The following is an 18,457-nucleotide window of genomic DNA, read 5'->3' as shown; positions in this document are numbered from 1 at the left end:
AGCAATGAACAAACTAGGCTGGTTGTTTGAGATGTAATGATGAAAAACGAATGAAAACCACAAAATGTGCATTTGCCTATCTTTCTAATCATAGTCTTTAATAAACATGAGTAAAACACATCTACTCACAAAGCTCTACATTGTGGAGGTGATGTATGTTAGTGCGGGGCTAGAACTAAAGCCTGCACAGTTCCCACTCTGTAGCTCTCTCTCATAATTATGCAATGCATGTGGCGGAGGCAGAACTCGACACCCCAAAGCCTGTGTCTCAATCAGAGCTTCTCAACGTTGTACCACCGGTTGTTTTCTGACGTCTCTGTCTGTCTGTCTGTCTGTCTGTCTGTCTGTCTGTCTGTCTGTCTGTCTGTCTGTCTGTCTGTCTCCCTCCCTCCCTCCCTCCCTCCCTCCTCCAGACCCAGCATGGCGGAATGGTGGCAATGCAGGGTTCCAGGAGTTGAAGGCTGAGGTGACTGAGATTCCTGCTCCTAGTACTGAGGACAGCACAGGTGAGACACACACCTGGATATATCAAATTGGTCATTAACCCGATGCGGTTCCAACAGTCCCAATACTATTACCCATTTACCCCTTCTCCACCCCTGCACAGCTGACCCTGCACACACAACACTTCCCCCCTGCTGACAGCCCCAAAACAAATATTGCTATTAATACACAGGCAAGAATAACACTAAATGCCAGGGCAATACCAGGGCAAATACCAACACCAGAACATGAGGGACTGCATGTGTTTCTATATGTTAAGAGCCTGACAGGGAGAGATCCACTGAAGCTCTACTGAACACACTGAGGGGCACAGCTATGATAGGATTATCTCCACCATACGCGTTTACCTCGGCACATTTCCCTTGCAGTTTCTGTCACATCTAGAAAAACTGAAACGTCGACAAAATACACATGTTGAGATTCATGTTTGTGCTGGAGTTATTCATATCGTTGATGACCGTGCCTGTATATAATTATATAACGCCCCCGCCCTTACACACACAGCACTCTGTCTTGAATATCCTAAAGGTATTTTAGGAAGAGGTAAATATACAGCAGCCTGATCATTTTCTCAGTGAGAGGCTTGAAGTGGTGGAGGATTCCTTCCTGTATCTGATGACTCTCAGCTCAGCTGCTCTTCTACTAACCCGGTGCCACACACACACTCATAGGGCTTGTTAATTAGCAGAGATGCCAAACCGTTGTCGACCTGCTATCTGTCTCCGTTATGAGAAATGATCATCTCTCAGATCTTTCAGCAGCCGTTACCTCTTCCCTCCATACCCCTATCCAAAAACAGGATTTACCACAGATTATCTCTACACACACCTCTCTCCTCTGTCTCTCTCTCTTCCAGGGTGCATCTCAATAGTAAAAAATAGCATTGTCACCCCTGACATCTAATGACCTGTCCCTATAACTGCCCCCCCCATCTACCCATCTCTCTTTTCATCTCTCTAACTGCTCTCTCTCTCCCCCCCTCCTCTCTCCCAGGCTGTGGGGAGTTGATATCAATAGGAGAGCCAGTGTCCCATCGTAAGGCTGATAGTATAGCTGGTAAATATGGGGTATGGATGCAGGATCCGGAGGCTGTGGCGCCCCTACGGAGGGAAGATGGTGTGGCGCATCGATACAGTGGGGTCAGAGGTCAGACAGCTGTTTGGTTACGAGGACATGGACCAGCTCTCTAAAGGCTACCCCTCAAAGGTGGGTGACTGGACTGACTGGCATGGGATAGACCTAGAGGCTAACCTTAACCATTGATCTAAGATCAAGTTACCTTACCCCCTAACCAACCCCACCTTAACCATTAAGGGATGATAACATATTGATGTATAATGTAAAGTGTGACCATTGACCAGACTGTATTATCATTATTTATTTCAAGGTGTTGCTGTTGCCGGAGCCAGTGGAGAGTACAGGAGCGACTCTGTACCGCGGCTCTCTGTACTACCAGCGCCGCCGCAGCCGCACCCCTGCTGAGGTACGACCTGGCATCTGAGAGCATCGCCGCCCGCCGAGACCTGCCCCACGCCGGCTTCCACGGCCAGTTCCCCTACTCCTGGGGCGGCTACACCGATGTGGATCTGGGGGTGGACGAGCAGGGCCTGTGGGCCGTCTACAGCACCAACAAGGCTAAAGGAGCCATCGTGGTGTCCCAGCTGGACCCACACAACCTGGCGGTGAAGAGGAGCTGGGAGACCAGCATCAGGAAGAACAGCGTGGCTAACGCTTTCGTCATCTGTGGCCGTCTCTACACGGTTGCCAGCTACACTGCTCCCAACACCACCATCAACTTTATGTTCGACACAGCTACTGGCCAGGGGAAGCAGGTGGCGCTACCCTTCAGGAATAAGTACCGCTACAACAGCATGGTGGATTATAACCCTGCCCAAAGGAAGCTGCACGCCTGGGACAACTTCCACATTGTCTCCTACGACGTCAGGCTGGGTCACCAGTAGAGAAACTCACAACAAAAACCTTTCAAAAAGACTTTATCTTGTCTTTAGAGCAGTTAGTGTGGTAGTCAGTGGTTAGAATGCTATTATTTACCACCTTCATCAATGTGAAGGTTTAGTAGTTACCAAAACTGGCCACAGCAGTGATTGAGATTAGGCTTTTTCAAGCAAATTGTGTTATGAATAAAACCCCCTGCAGGTATCTTGTTTGTGGGAATGTGGGAAGGCTTTTGCTGTGGCACAGTCCACAAACATGTTTATAGAGGAATTATTTTTCTACTGTTTGGTTGTCAGAGATTGGCTTTTATTGTGTTTTGATGTATAGTGTCGAAAGGGAGGTGAGGGGGCAAAGAATAAATAATGAAGTGTACTTCTTGCATACTGTACCATTGGTCATCATACAAACTGTATTGTGTATAAAACTCCTTCTGACCTGTGCATTGTACACCACTATTACATTATGTACAAATTCATACAAAGGTCAAATAAAAGTTATCCATTCTAAATAACAATGACTTGTTTATTTTTGTGTAAAAATCAATGACTTCTAGTAGGCACACATGACTGATAAAAGTGTCTGCTAAATGGCATATATATATATAGTACCAGTCAAAAGTTTGGACACCTACTCATTCAAGGGTTTTTCTTTATTTTTACAATTTTCTACATTGTAGAATAATAGTGAAGACCTCAAAACTATGAAATAACACATGGAATCATGTAGTAACCAAAAAAGTTTTAAACAAATCAAATGTATTTTATATTTGAGATTCTTCAAAGTAGCCACCCTTTGCCTTGATGACAGCTTTGCACACGCTTGGCATTCTCTCAACCAGCTTCATGAGGTAGTCACCTGGAATCCATTTCAATAAACAGGTGTGCCTTGCTAAAAGTTAATTTGTGGAATTTCTTTCCTTCTTAATGCTCTGGAGCCAATCAGTTGAGTTGTGACAAGGTAGGGGTGGTATACAGAAGATAACCTTATTTGGTAAAAGACCACATCCATATTATGGCAAGAACAGCTCAAATAAGCAAAGAGAAACGACAGTCCATCATTACTTTAAGGCAGGGGTCAGTCAAGGTCTGTTAATCTGGAACATTTCAAGAACTTTGAAAGTTTCTTTAAGTGCAGTCGCAAAAACCATAAAGCGCTATGATGAAACTGGCTCTCATGAGGACTGCCACAGGAAAGGAGGACCCAGAGTTATCTCTGCTGCAGAGGATAAGTTAGAGGATAGAGTTAACTGCACCTCAGATTGCAGCCCAAATAAATGCTTCACAGAGTTCAAGTAACAAACACATCTCAACATCTGCGTGAATCAGGCCTTCATGGTCAAATTGCTGCATAGAAACCAATACTAAAGGACACCAATAAGAAGAAGAGACTTGTTTGGGCCAAGAAACACGAGCAATGGACATTGGTGGAAATCTGTCCTTTGGTCTGATGAGTCCAAATGTGAGGTTTTTGGTTCCAACCGCTGTGTTTTAGTGAGACGCAGAGTAGGTGAACGGATTATCTCCGCATGTTTGGTTCCCACGTGATGCATGGAGGAGGAGGTGTGATTTGGTGGTGATTTGCTGGTGACACTGACACTGTCTGCACACTTAACCAGCATGGCTACCACAGCATTCTGCAGCAATACACCATCTCATCTGGTTTGCGCTTAGTGGGACTATCATTTGTTTTTCAACAGGATAATGACCCAAAACACACCTCCAGGCTGTGTAAGGGCTATTTGACCAAGAAGGAGAGTGATGGAGGGCTGCATCAGATGACCTGGCCTCCACAATCAACTGACCTCAACCCAATTGAGATGGTTTGGGATGAGTTAGACTGCAGAATGAAGGAAAAGCAGCCAACAAGTGCTCAGCATATGTGGAAACTCCGTCAAGACTGTTGGAAATGCATTCCTCATGAAGCTGGTTGAGAATGCCAAGAGTGTGCAAAGCTGTCATCAAGGCAAAGGGTGGCAACTTTGAAGAATCTAAAATATATTTTGATTTGTTTAATACTTTTTGGTTACTACATGTTTCCATGTGTTATTTAATAGTTTTGATGTCTTCACTATTATTCTGTCATGTAGAAAATAGTAAAAATAAAGAAAAACCCTTGAATAAGTAAGTGTGTCCAAACTTTTGACTGGTACTGTATGTATATATATATATATATATAAATATGCTAGGAGGATGATGATCACTCAGTCTCATACCCTCATAAGGGGAAGAAATGGAATTCCTTCCATATCAGTCACCAACTAGCCCTCCATCCATTCAGGTCTTTCATGTACTTTATGTGAAGACAGAGCTAAGGCCTTGGACCATAGAGGCCCATTTTAAGAACATTCCTTCACAGGTCAATGTTGACTGATTTTAGTGGAGATGTAGGTTGACTTGTTAGTTAAGTTGTTTTTGCCATCAGCTGCATTCATGATTGTTTGTCCACACTTCCACTCCTGAGACCTTTGTTGGAGAGGGGGGGGATGTGATAAGGGCAAAAGACTAAGAAAAGGGGAGTGGAAATGTGACAAACAGGAGAGAAAACATTGAGTTACTACTTTAAAGAGATCAAACTCAGAAAGACAGAATATTTGTGGTTTATTATACACTCCTCTTGGGACACTCCACACACTCACAGAGCCTGCCTCTCACAAATCACAAATACTGTAGTCTTGGCTTGGGGACTGCACTTTAGAAAGCAGAAAGTCTTGAACTAGAACCACATTTTGGTGCATAAAACCCACATAATCCAGATTTGATGAGCTCTTTCAGTTTGAGAAAAGCAGATTCAGTGTTCGATACAAGCGACTTGACTCTGAACAGAGAATAAACCAAATCCTTATTTTTTGATAAGGTACAAAAACAATTTATTTAAGACAAATTATGGAGGACAGAGTGTGGTCTAAACCATTGGCAGATGAGGTTAGAACTTGCTGACCAGTGTGGAACTGTCTAATCTGCACAAGTTTGTCCCTGTCTGATTGGTTAGCTGAGTCCTGACTGTTTGTTGAGCGATTGGTCAGACTAGGTAGAAGTTGCCCCTAACCACAGATGCAGAGTCAGATACGTTTTGTATCCTCCTGATGGAAAAGGTTAAGAATGGGGGTAGGGTGGTCTGACCCTAGATCAGTGGTTAGTCGTTCTGTTTCTTCTTCTTGGTGTCTGGCATGCCATTGTCGTTGGCCTGAGAGGAGAAGTGTTCGGACATGGCTGCCAGGGCTCGGTACCGATGGGATATTGTGTTCTTCACCTCCTTAGGTAGCTCAGCATAACTACAGGGACCAGAAAGAGAATGAGAGACGCAACAATCAATGAGCTGGCAATAATCACTTTCATTCGTTTTCTTCATACTGATGTTGTCAATAAATAAAATAGTCATCTACTGCCCCCCAGTGGTATAGTAGGAGAGTAATAAAGGAGTAATGAAGTGTGATACGGAAAAACACAGACTCCTGCCAGTAAAATAAAAGTCCTGCTTACGTTTTGTCAAATCCGTCTGGCTGGAAACAGGGGTCCCATCCAAAGTCTCTGGGGCCTCTAGGCTCTACAATGTGCCCCTAAACAATTAGGGGAAAAAAATACATGTTTATCAAAGCAAGCATGCAGAGTTAGTGTGGCTCAGTTGTAAAGCATGGTGCTTGCAACGCCAGGGTTGTGGGTTCGATTCCCATGGGGACCAGTACGAAGAATTACGACCAAGGAGCTAATCGTGGACTACAGGAAACAGGGGGGTGAGCACGCTGCACCATTGAGAACATCTTGACTGGCTGCATCACTGCACCACCCTCGATTGCTTGGCGCCACAATGGGTGTTGCGGACAGCCCAGTACATCACTGGGGCCGAGTTCCTTGCCATCCAGGACCTGCCATCAGGCAGTGAGAAAGGAAGGCCTGGAAAATTGTTTAAGACTCCAGCCATCCAAGCCATAGATTGTTCTCTTTGCTTCCGCATGGCAAGCGGTACCGGAGCATAATAGTCTGACACCAACAGGCTCCTGAACAGCGTCTAGCCATAGCCCATCCAACTACCTCATCCCCATACTGTATTTATTTATTTATCTTGCTCCTTTGCACCCCAGTATCTCTACTTGCACATTCATCTTCTGCACATCTACCATTCCAGTGTTTAATTGCTATATTGTAATTACTTTGCCACCATGGCCTTTATTGCCTTACCTCCCTTATCCTACCTCATTTGCACACACTGTATATAGACGTTTTCTACTGTATTATTGACTGTATGTTTGTTTATTCCATGTGTAACTGTGTTGTTGTTTGTGTCGAACTGCTTTGCTTTATCTTGGCCAGGTTGCAGTTGTAAATGAGAACTTGTTCTCAACTAGCCTACCAGGTTAAATAAAGGTGAAATAAAATACAAATTAAAAATAAGACTGCTGAAATTTGGTCAAAAATCTTTCATCTGTTGTAATGGCAAGGTATATTATGGGATTAATGTGGTATTTAGTTTTCCTGACACAAGAACAAGCCAGTTGATCAGAATACACCGTGGAGTATCATAAATGGCTGTCTGTCTAGACAGAAAAATACTTTGAAATCAGATTTTGCAGTAAAATAAATGACGTAGTTACTGCGTTTTGACTTTGTAGGGCAGTGTACATCTTTTTTGTTATTTCTTGTGCTACATGGATATTGATTACTGCATTGTTGGGTTTGGAGCTTGCAAGAAAGGCATTTTACTGTACCTGTGCACATTACATAAAAACTTTCCATTTGAAACTATATTCTGACCTCAGTTATCCCTCTGAAGAGTTGTACTGGCTCCTCTTTCCCTGGACAGAAGGCAAAGGTACACAGAGCCCAGGCTGACTTATCTTCAAACCCAGCCAACATCTTATACAGACCTGGATAGAGGGAGGGATGGTTACACAAACTCAAACCCAGGAGATTGGTGGCACCTTAATTGGGGAAGACTGGCTCGTGGTAATAGCTGGAGCGGAATGGTATCAAATACATCAAACACATGGTTTGATGCCATTCCATTAGCTCCGTTCCAGCCATTATTATGAGCCGTCCTCCCCTCAGAAGCCTCCACTGCACACTAAAACATTACATTTAAGTAACTGTACTCATTCATTCACAGATGAATCATGATTTACCTTCAGGCCTAAGTTTATCCAGGAACCATTTTCTACACACACACAAAAAAAAAGATCAATTTTCAATAAATGAATTGTCATATTAGAGAATCTGACCACAGGCTCTACAGAGAGGTTATAGAGGCCTACTCACATGTAGGGTCCTGGTAGACCTCCCATTGCTCTGAAACAAAGACATGTGTCCTCCACTATGACTGGCCCATCAACCTGAGATAATAGACACGGACAAACCAGGTCACATGAGCATTTCTACACGTATCTCTTATCCAGACCTCATTACAACAGTACACAGAAAAGAACAGTCCACAACGACACACCTGTTTTGCTGCTTCCTTACACTTCTGTATAGAGATCTCGTCTGGTTCCCCCTGGTATTCAGGCACTGAGAAAGATGGACAGTAATTTAGTCCCACATGAAGACATAACAGAGATGTATGGATTAGGTATACATCTATCTCGTCATTCCACTGAGAAAGTTAACTCACAGTCAATCTTCTTGGACACTAGTTTGTAGGGAAACTTGTCCCCCAAGATCTGAATCACCTGGTTAGACAAAGGACAGCAGTCTTTTATGATGGCATGAACTTGTGAGTTGGTCTGCAGTGTTATGTGTAAGGCTGGCGGCGCGCCGCCCCCGCAGATCAATTCCACCCAACCCCCTCAAAATGATGATGATTCTTTTTTATGAACCCAGCTGGGGTCTCAACTTACTGTTTAGAGTTAGCATAGTAGAATACACAAGCTGCAATAAAAACATGGATTGTGTATCAGCAGTTTTTCTCTTATGTCTGTCACTCAATTAGCCCATGTCTGTGAACATTTTTTAGATTGGTAAGTTAGTCTCGCGTCCAGCTATTTAAACTTGAAGTAATCATGGTCGAATTACAGACTCATTGATATTGTTAGTCACTTTCACTCAGATATCATATTAAAAACGGCAAACATTTATATCCACCCTATAGCAAAATGTGTACAATTGCAAGAAATTAGCTGTAAAACTGCATATTTTTCTCTTCGCCCAATGACGAAATGAGTACAATTGCAGGAAATGTAAATGTTTTGCTCGCAAGTTGGGGATGTGTGCCCCAACAACATTTTGCGTAGGGCCCCCATAAGGCTAGGGCATGGATGTGGGTATGCAGACCCGCAATCCACTGCAGCCCCTACTGGTTCGATCCCAGGCTGTATCACAACCGGCCGTGATCGGGAGTCCCATAGGGCGGCGCACAATTGGCCCAGCGCCCTCCGGGTTAGGGGAGGGTTTGGCCGGGGTAGGCCGTCATTGTAAAATAAGAATATGTTCTTAACTGACTTTTCTAGTTAAATCAAATGAGGAGTTCTGATTTTTTGTGGCACCCACCCCCATCAAAGTTGCCCATCCCTGGTGTAAGACTTGGATGCCACCTGCTGGTATGGTGCTTTACTGTTAAACAGGCAGGACGCCAATAACCCAGTTCATGTTATACAGTTAATGTGTACAGCCCATTGACGTAGCCTCTAAAATGAGATGAATTATACATCAAAACATTTGATCTCAGCAGGTGTAATCTAAAACTTGGCCACCACCACATTTACCCCTGTCAGACATGGCATTCTGTCAGGAGTCGGCTGGAGCCTCTAATAAACAGCTCACTTTGGAACGTTTCAATGTTCATTCCGGGCCATTTCTACAAAGAATAACAATTGATCTGAAGCATTCCCCACCTCTTCTAGTTTCTTTGCGTTTCCAGTCACGAAGACAACGGATCTCCCCGCTGGAATAGCCATGCTGAAGCCTCTTGATGTCTGGAAGATAATCACGAACGGACCAGAACACGCCGCACCGCAAAGACATCCGGCACTGCATCAGCCAATGACAGGCCACTGCCAAGAATCCTAGCAAATCAGGGTAAGGCTAGGAACTCCGCCTATTCAGGGCTATCCAATCGGAATGTTGTTGTGTACAGCTAGAAATAATGTCCGGGTGAACAAACCATGTCGGGAAGACGGTAAGCTAAAAGAACGGCATATTTTGGACAAAATGACGATACAACAATTGCTATCCATGGACTGTAAGTTAGTAAGTTAACAGTTATGATATCCTGCAAGTGACTGAATCTTAGCTAACTTGTTTAAAGCTATTTGGAAGTTACCATACATGTTTGTTGAAGTAGCCTATAGAGACCAGGATACACCTTGCTACATAATGAAGATGAGTCTTCTAACTCGCACTACCGAGGAGTTCAGCTCCACTGAGTACTGGGAACACTTCTTCAAGAAGAGAGGAGAGAAGGCTTTTGACTGGTATGGAGACTACAACAAACTCTGTGGCATGCTGCTGAAATACATCAAACCTCGGGATAAGGTGAGAACCTAGGCTTACATCAAAGGCACCCTAACCATCTGTGGCACCACTTTTACTTCCTGAACCTGAAATCCATGTACAGGACATGTCTTCTATTTGTCTGTCACTTGTCTTGTCTCCCAGATCTTGGTGGGGGGTTGTGGTAACTCTGAGCTGAGTGAGCAGCTGTATGACGTCAGCTACAGACATCTGACCAACATTGACATCAGTGAGACGGTGGTGAATCACATGAACCAGAAGAATGCCAAGCTTCACCAAGACCTGACCTTCCAGAAGGTGGATGCCACACAGACACCCTATGAGGACGGAAGCTACCAAGTTACACTGGACAAGGGGACACTGGACGCCGTGGCCTCCCAGGAGGAGGGGGTTCTAGCTGGGAGGATGCTGGCTGAGGTGGGTTGGGGGTGTGAGGATGTGGAGTTGTTAGACAGGGATTATAACAGGGCTTTAACCAAAGCCAGCAGCCCTGCACATAGAGTTGCACTCCAGGAGTGTTGTCTGTTAGTAAAATGTGTCTGATAGTAACTGTCCAGTGAAAATCACACTTTAAAAGGTTAATATTCTGTTAACGCATACCCAAATAATGTTGTTGACTTGTCCTATACTCATATTTGTGGTCAAATTATACATTGTAGGAAAAAAAACAGTTAAATATCCCCACCTTAAACTTGTATATCAAACAGACTGTTTCAAAATTGCTTGATATTTCCTCATAGAGTATGATGTCATACTGTTTAGGAGGATGAGCTGGCCAATCAGCGGTCTACTTGCGTTAATATTTTTTTTAAACCGGTATACACCCATACCATTCCAACACAGAAAAGCTGCTTTTTAACATACTTAATAAATAAAAAAGTTGGAAGGAAAACTATTTAACTCGTATTGTAATTATAGGTCATATTTCATAGAAATCTGGAAACACTGGACAGTCACTTTAAAGCTCCAATCATTTTATACCATGGATGGTCAGTCCTTGCATCCATAGCTCTGTCTATGAATTTGAGAGTAGGTACTTATCCCTTAGCTTTTTAGCAAAACAGGAGTGGGGACAACACTTTATTATTTCAAGCTTTAAAGTTGAAGAGCGTTTTCAAAATGATTGAAATGTAACTGTATGTGGTTGGACTCTGAGGCTCCGTTGTCTGGATGATCCGTAGAACCTATGTCCATCCCGGAGATGTGCCAAGGGGAGGATGGCTCCCCGTAAGGCTTCCTGCGGTGGCAGACCTGTCTGCGGTGAGAGAGTGCCAGGCGTACGCCATGCTGAGACAGAGGCTCAATATGGGCACAGACTCCACCTCTACCCCCTTGTTGACCCTCTGCCATGCCCCCACCGGGTGACCCCCGCTACACCCTTACCATACAGGACTGCCCGCTAGAGCCAAGATGCCCGTGCCAATCACTTTGCCATTTTCATAGGAGAGACATTGGACTTATCATACATGTCACACCAGTGGGAAAATCTCTAAATATATGGATATTACTATTTGTCTGCTCCTGGCTACAGTCTAAATCTGAATCCCAAATCGCCCACTTGCCCCCATTTGCGCATTGACGCGCGCCTCGGCCATGCACGTGTCCCAAAACTGAGGGAGTGAAAAGGAACAATGGTGTAGGGGCTAATTTGACCCTCTGATAGCCACTTCCACGTGCTATCCCGACACGTACCACGATATGTTTGGAGTTTGCGCAATTTAATACAAAAGAATAGACGCGTGCCTAACTATATAAAAAGTGCATTTGTTTGTTTGATTTTGAGGTTTGACACGTAACAAATGAAATCCCTCCCAAATTAAATGTTTAACGGTTACTGGGGTTTATATCTTATTAAACAACATGGGGAATGTGTTCATTTGAATTTAATGCTCGTTTTATTATTTCAATGCGGAACATAATTGCCTCATTCATGTCACGACTGTGTCCCGAAGTTGAAGGGTTTATTGATCTCCTTGCCACTCTCTGTAAGTCATTTTGGAGTTTCGTCAGCAACACCTGACAATGGAGGGCCCACCGAACGAGTTGGTAGGGGCGAGGGGGTTGTTTGGGATTCACAGTAAACCTTGTTCTTCCTGTGTCAATCCCCACAGTGCCTCAGGGCAGAGAGTGTGATTGGCTTTATGGCTCAGCTGAGGGTCGTGGCCAACTAGCAGCTAGTGCTAACTTCAGGTGACTGGACAGATGCATCGCCATGACAGCCAGTCAGAGCTCTCTCCCATGGGGATGGAACTCGCCCCCCACTGGGATGCCAGCCAATCAGCAGGTAGGGAATTTGTTATTATTCCATTTTTTTATCTTTATTTATTTCTCTATTTTCTCCCCCTTATCCCTTCAACAGTTTTCCCCCTTTCTCCATCCCTGGCCCCGTCTCTCTCCCTGTATATGTTCCGTTCCTGTCGGTGGGAGGTGAGCCAGGTTGGAGGGAGGTAGTGAGTCGTGGTAACAGTGTTCTGAGTGGTCAGTACTCTGTAGAGGATCTGAGAGGAGAGGACGGTCATCTCTACTGCAGACTAGTGTTCCTGTTTAATGATGGACTGGTCCAGTCAGAGAGCTGCCTCACTGACCCCACAACCACAGGTACTGTCTCTCTCTCTCTCACTCACTCACTCACTCACTCACTCACTCACTCACTCACTCACTCACTCACTCACTCACTCACTCACTCACTCACTCACTCACTCACTCTCTCACACTCTCACACTCTCACACTCTCACACTCTCACACACACACTGTGTTTTGATTACTTAATGCCTGAGTTCATTGGCTAATAGTCTTTTTACATCGACCAGCAGCCTCCTCTCAGAAGATGAGCAGAAGGAAAGCCCTCTGCCCCTCCCCCCGTGCCCTCTCAGACACCAGGTGGCACCCTGGCGGGGGATAAGGGTTTGGTCTGTTGTGCCCACCACAGGGTCATGGTGGCTGGCCTTGCCATGCTAGGGGTGGGCTCCAACCACAACAAAGGTAGGTGTGTCTACAAGTCAATCGCTTCGTGCCTATCCACACACACCTGTCAAACACCGGTCTGTGTTTGACACTTTTTCTCAAATGTACTTTTATTTGCCTGCAGGAATTTGTCACTTGACACTTCAGGTCTGATGAATCAGCAAAATATATTCTGTCTGTCATGTCTCCTCGAACCACCACCTCTGTCTGTCCCACCTTCCCTCTCTAGATGTCCTAGTGTCAGTGCTCCTGGTGGGGCTGGGTGGAGGAGGGCTGGAGCTGGACCCTGCGGTGCTGGACCTGAAGGTTGCATGAGGAGAGGAGGATGAGAAGGAGGAGAAGAGGGGAAGACCTTGTGAACAAGTATCATGATCTCATACTTTACTGTATACAAAATAAAATCAAGTAAAGAATGTTTTATTCTCAAACTTCTCTCTGGTGTTTATTGATGATGAACCCTGCAGTGATTTTCTCATGGTTACAGTTGCGTTTGAAAATATTTAATTTTCTATCAGACTTTAACTATCTTATATGTTGCACAGATGCCTCACCTTCTGATTTTAGACTGCAGTCCCTCACACACTCTCTCTCTCTCACTGCTGAAGAGTGCAGCAGTGTTATTTACAGTAGATGAATCTTGCAGCATGTTCACAGTATCTCTGCGTGTTGGGTGCATTGAAGGGTGTGATTTATAACCCTGGACTTGAGGCGGGAATATTTTCTGTCTGTCAAGCCAAACCAATATTATAATTAGCTAAAATGTCTGTATCGTAAAAACGTATGAAAAACATTTAACCTTCATTTAAGGTTAGGGTTAGGCATACGGTTAGTAGTGTGGTTAAGATTAGGTTTAAAATCAGATTTTATGAAGATAAATTGTAGAAATGGGCGGGGTTTATGACTGACGACCCGTTAATGTTAGCTGCCTGTCAGATGAATCGAACTGTTTTCGAATTGTTCCTTAGAACCGAGTCGAACCAGAACTAAAGTCCACCGGAGGAAATGTTAACTTCACGATTCTCTCTTTGACTTTTAGGGACTTTTCGAAACAATAGGCTATAAATAAACACGGTGTAGCTTGCTGGACGGACGTTTGGGTCAGGCTTGGGCACGCGGTGACTGGACCAGTGTTAGTTGCCAACTAATTGGACTGGAGTCACTACTTGACAGTTGGTTAAGTAATCAGCAAGACAATGCAAAAATGACAACTAGCAAAACAAATAAAAATATAAATAATTGATAGATATACAAACGTTATATTTGTGTTTTAGTGGCATGCGGACCGGGCAGGTGGCTAACGTTAATAAACATCACTCAGCACTTGAAGTAGCTGTTACATTTAGCTAAGCTCCTTTCACTTTTTGTTGTCGGCTAACGTTAGCTATCAATCTTGAAACTATCCCAATAACATTAAAATTGTTCTCTTTGACTGTCTTCATATTTTCTCAGTTTTACTGAACCATAGTGTTTGGATGGTGTTGTGTGTGCAGGTGGTTGAAAGTTGGATGGACAGCTCCGTCACCATGGGCAACCAGGGGATGGAGGAGCTCATCCTCTTGGTCAACAGGTTTCAGCACCATGGACCAGAGCTGCAACCTGGACCTGCCACATATAGCTGTAGTTGGCAGCCAGAGCGCAGGCAAGAGCTCATTCTTGGAGAACTTTGTTGGCAGGTATAGTAGTCTGATATAATGATCAACAACACATCAGATAAACCATCCATAATGTTATTCAATAATCGGTTACTCAGATGCTGTCTGTTTTGAGTTTGGCAGAGATTCAGGAGGGCCTACAGCAGCACCTAGATCTTCTGCACAGATTCTGCCAGACCTGGGCCCTGACAGTAAATCTCAGTAAGACCATAATAATGGTGTTCCTAAAAAGGTCCAGTCGCCAGGACCAATAATACAAGTTCCATCTAGACACCATTGCCCTAGAGCACACAACAAACTATACATACCTTGGCCTAACTTCCACAAAGCTGTGAACGATCTGAGAGACAAGGCAATTCGACATACCAATTAGGATCTGACTAAAAATACTTGAATCAGTTATAGAACCCATTGCCCTTTATTGCTGTGAGGTCTGGGGTTCGCTCACCAACCAAGAATTCACAAAATGGGACAAACACCAAATTGAGACTCTGCATGCAGAATTCTGCAAAAATATCCTCCATGTACAACGTAAAACACCAAATAATGCATGCAGAGCAGAATTAGGCCGATACCCGCTAATTATCAAAATCCAGAAAAGAGACGTTAAATTCTACAACCACCTAAAAGGAAGCGATTCCCAAACCTTCCATAACAAAGCCATCACCTACAGAGAGATGAAGCTGGAGAAGAGTCCCCTAAGCAAGCTGGTCCTGGAGCTCTGATCACAAACACAAACAGACCCCACAGAGCCTCAGGACAGCAACACAATTAGACCCAACCAAATCATGAGAAAACAAAAAGATAATTACTTGACACATTGGAAAGAATTAACAAAAAAACAGAAAACTAGAATGCTATTTGGCCCTAAACAGAGAGTACACAGTGGCAGAATACCTGACCACTGTGACTGACCCAAACTTAAGGAAAGCTTTGACTATGTACAGACTCAGTGAGCATAGCCTTGCTATTGAGAAAGGCCGCCGTAGGCAGACCTGGCTCTCAAGAAAAGACAGCCTATGTGCACACTGCCCACAAAATGAGGTGGAAACTGAGCTACACTTCCTAACCTCCTGCCAAATGTATGACCATATTAGAGATACATATTTCCCTCAGATTACACAGACCCACAAAGAATTCAAAACAAACACGATTTTGATAAACTCCCATATCTACTGGGTGAAATACCACAGTGTGCCATCACAGCAGCAAGATTTGTGACCTGTTTCCACAAGAAAAGGGCAACCGGTGAAGAACAAACACCAATGTAAATACAACCCATATTTATGTGTATTTATTTTCCCTTTTGTACTCTAACCATTTGCACATAGTTACAACACTGTGTATATACATAATACGACATTTGTAATGTCTTTATTTTTTTTTTTACTTTTGTGAGTTTAATGTTTACTGTTCATTTTTATTGTTTATTTCACTTTGTATATTATCTACTTCACTTGCTTTGGCAATGTTAACATATGTTTCCCTTGCCAATAAAGCCCCTTGCATTGAATTGAATGATTCATGGCTCCCAACAGTTGAGCTCTCCAAATGAATGCACATGGCAGACAGACAGCCTCTCCTATTCAGTGAGGGCTGGCATGGATTGTTTACTAAACCCTGTGCCAATGTAGCTGTGTTTGTGAATCAGAGCTTTCTCAGTAGTAGTCAGTCACCCACCAATAATTAGTTCAGTTATGCGACAATAGGCATGATGCTTAACAAGTGTTTTCAGAGCAAATGTGCAGATATGAGAGAGAGGAGACAATGAGACACACTTTCTCGCACTCTCTTTCTCTCGCTCTCTTGTAGGGTTGGTATGGGAGACTGAAGTATGGATACCTGAAATGGCTTTGTGACAGTAGTGATGATGGCTGTGTGACAGTGACCAGCACTTGGTTGCTTATAAACCAGGAGCCCTGGTCAAAAGTATTGTACTAAATAGGGAATAGGGTGCCATTTGGGATGCAATCACTGATGCCTGAATCCAGCCCAGTTTCTCCAGCCCTGAGTGTCAGTCCCTGCTTCCTGCAGGCGTGTTGGATTACAGCTGGATTAAAAATGGTAGGATACTATAAAAGAAACTCTGAAGCAAGACAACAGGAAAATGGTGGCACCCTGAATTTGGAATAAAAGACTAGAAATAAGTGATTTCACCCATTATTTCTTTGTAGAGTTTATACTGTAGCCTGAGTGGGGGCGGCAGGTAGACTAGCGGTTAAGAGCGTTGGGCCAGTAACCGAAAGGTTGCAGGGCCTCTGCTAAATGACTGAAATGTAAATGTAATGTAAAATGAGTGTGGGGTCGTTTTGACATTGCGATATAGATGCATTGTATAGTTGCTTCAGCAGGGCTGTTAAACATGTTTCAGCTTCCAATGTTGTGTTTATACCCGCTCTTGTCTTTTAACACTAGAACCGCCTGGCCTTTCAGCATATAAGTACCAGCTAGAGAATGTTGCTGGGCGTCACCTTTAGCATATGCATCAGATGCATATCAACCCGCAAGGTGCACAAACATGCTTGATAAATACATGCTTGATAAATAGTTCATAAACTAAAGTAAGGGATTAATTGCATGAAGAAATATTTATGGAAATATATCAATAAAAAAACAAGTTATTTGTTTCGATAGAGTCAAGGATATGTTTTGTATAATTCTACAAAGTCCTATAAAAAACATAGTTCTAAAGCCTAGTTGTATCTCTTACAATAAAAACAGTGCAATCCATTTGATCAACTTTACTTGTAGATACGATTAGTAATAGAGTTATAGTAAATAATAAAGACCAGTTACAGCTTCTGTTGACAAAGTAGAAACTAAAAATATAATAATAATATAACCAGCCAGGTGACAGGTGAAATGATTTGCAGTATTCCTAAACAAAAGCACCAGTGCATGAACAATAGTAAAGGATGAATTGCATAAAGAAATATTTATGTAAATATATTCATGACAAGATATAAAAAACAACATTTGTTGATTGCATCTTACACTGTTTTGTGCCCTTATACTCGTGCCTTTACACATGAATCAATCTCGTCTTCTCTTTATGCTTCGGGTCCACAGTCAGCACACAGCTTTGGGATTTGTGTAAGCAAGCCCCACAAACAAATCGGTTGCACTGCACACAGTTTATGGGCCAGTTTATGGGCCTTGTTCGACAGCACCGCATTGTTCGATTTGGATGAGGATTTCTACTTCAATGAGCTTTCTTCTTCAATTTACATACTTCTCATCCCGGAACCGGCCCAAACTCCGACACTCGAAGAAGGAAGAGGCAACGTTATAGAGGCTGATGTGTGAGATACCTGACAAGACTACATCGGTGAGTGGATTAACCACCTTTACCCTCCATTCTATTGGCGAACGTGCAATCACTGGAGAATAAACTGGACGAGCTCCGTTTGAGACTTTCCTATTCACGTGATCTGAAGAACTGTAATATACTATATTTCTTTGTTAACAACAGCTGGTGTGCAATCTCTAATATTAAGGAAGTCTCGAGGTTCTGCTCACCTGAGTTAGAATACCTCATGGTAAGGTGTAGACCATGCTATTTACCTAGAGAGTTTTCATCTATATTTTTCGTAGCTGTCTACTTACCACCACAAACCGATCCTGGCACTAAGAGCGCGCTCAACAAGCTGTATAGGGCTGTAAGCAAACAAGAAAATGCTCACCCAGAGGTGGCACTCCTAGTGGCCGGTATTTTTAATGCAGGAAAACTGAAATCCGACTTACGTCATTTCTACCAGCATGTCACCTGTACAAATAGAGGTGAAGAAACTCTATATCAACTTTACTCCACACACAGAGACACATCAAAGCTCTCTCTCGCCCTCCATTTGGAAATATCTGACCATAACTTTATCCTCCTGATTCCTACTTATAAGCAAAAACTCAAACAGGAAGTACCAGTGATGCGCTCAATACAGAAG

At 43.5% G+C, this 18,457-nt stretch overlaps 3 protein-coding genes and 1 pseudogene across 6 annotated transcripts in view; 3 read left to right on the top strand and 1 right to left on the bottom strand.

Annotated features, from left to right (window-relative positions):
- Positions 1-403: 403 nt before the first annotated feature.
- On the top strand, positions 404-2,971 carry LOC123729808 (myocilin-like; annotated as a pseudogene).
- A 2,069-nt stretch (positions 2,972-5,040) lies between these two features.
- itpa (inosine triphosphatase (nucleoside triphosphate pyrophosphatase)) lies at positions 5,041-9,380 on the bottom strand. Its single transcript, NM_001141163.1, is given in 8 exon segments — positions 5,041-5,731; positions 5,940-6,016; positions 7,209-7,321; positions 7,577-7,608; positions 7,710-7,783; positions 7,894-7,958; positions 8,062-8,119; positions 9,281-9,380. Coding segments are annotated over 8 exon segments (621 nt in total). The 5' UTR covers positions 9,344-9,380; the 3' UTR covers positions 5,041-5,592.
- Positions 9,381-9,527: 147 nt separating this feature from the next.
- On the top strand, positions 9,528-13,292 carry eef1aknmt (eEF1A lysine and N-terminal methyltransferase). 4 transcript variants are annotated; one of them, XM_045706308.1, is made up of 6 exons: positions 9,528-9,920; positions 10,044-10,316; positions 12,011-12,183; positions 12,336-12,497; positions 12,714-12,882; positions 13,094-13,292. In XM_045706308.1, exons 1-3 carry the CDS (start codon positions 9,714-9,716, stop codon positions 12,068-12,070), a joined length of 540 nt encoding a protein of 179 aa, XP_045562264.1. In that variant the 5' UTR covers positions 9,528-9,713; the 3' UTR covers positions 12,071-12,183; positions 12,336-12,497; positions 12,714-12,882; positions 13,094-13,292. The 4 variants fall into 4 exon arrangements, with proteins under 4 accessions (XP_045562264.1, XP_045562265.1, XP_014024769.1 ...); XM_045706309.1 differs by having other exon boundaries at positions 12,711-12,882; XM_014169294.2 differs by having other exon boundaries at positions 12,259-12,497.
- Positions 13,293-14,442: 1,150 nt separating this feature from the next.
- dnm3a (dynamin 3a) overlaps positions 14,443-18,457 on the top strand; it is a 40,311-nt gene continuing 36,296 nt past the window's right edge. Inside the window, 1 exon segment of the mRNA XM_045705906.1 lies at positions 14,443-14,503. Within this exon segment, the coding sequence (XP_045561862.1) occupies positions 14,443-14,503 (61 nt within the window).

The sequence above is a fragment of the Salmo salar genome, chromosome ssa23 (genome assembly GCF_905237065.1).
Source record: "Salmo salar chromosome ssa23, Ssal_v3.1, whole genome shotgun sequence".
Classification (NCBI taxonomy): Eukaryota; Metazoa; Chordata; class Actinopteri; order Salmoniformes; family Salmonidae; genus Salmo; species Salmo salar.
Note: the sequence above shows the minus strand (reverse complement) of the source record. Positions and strands in the feature narration are given on the sequence as shown.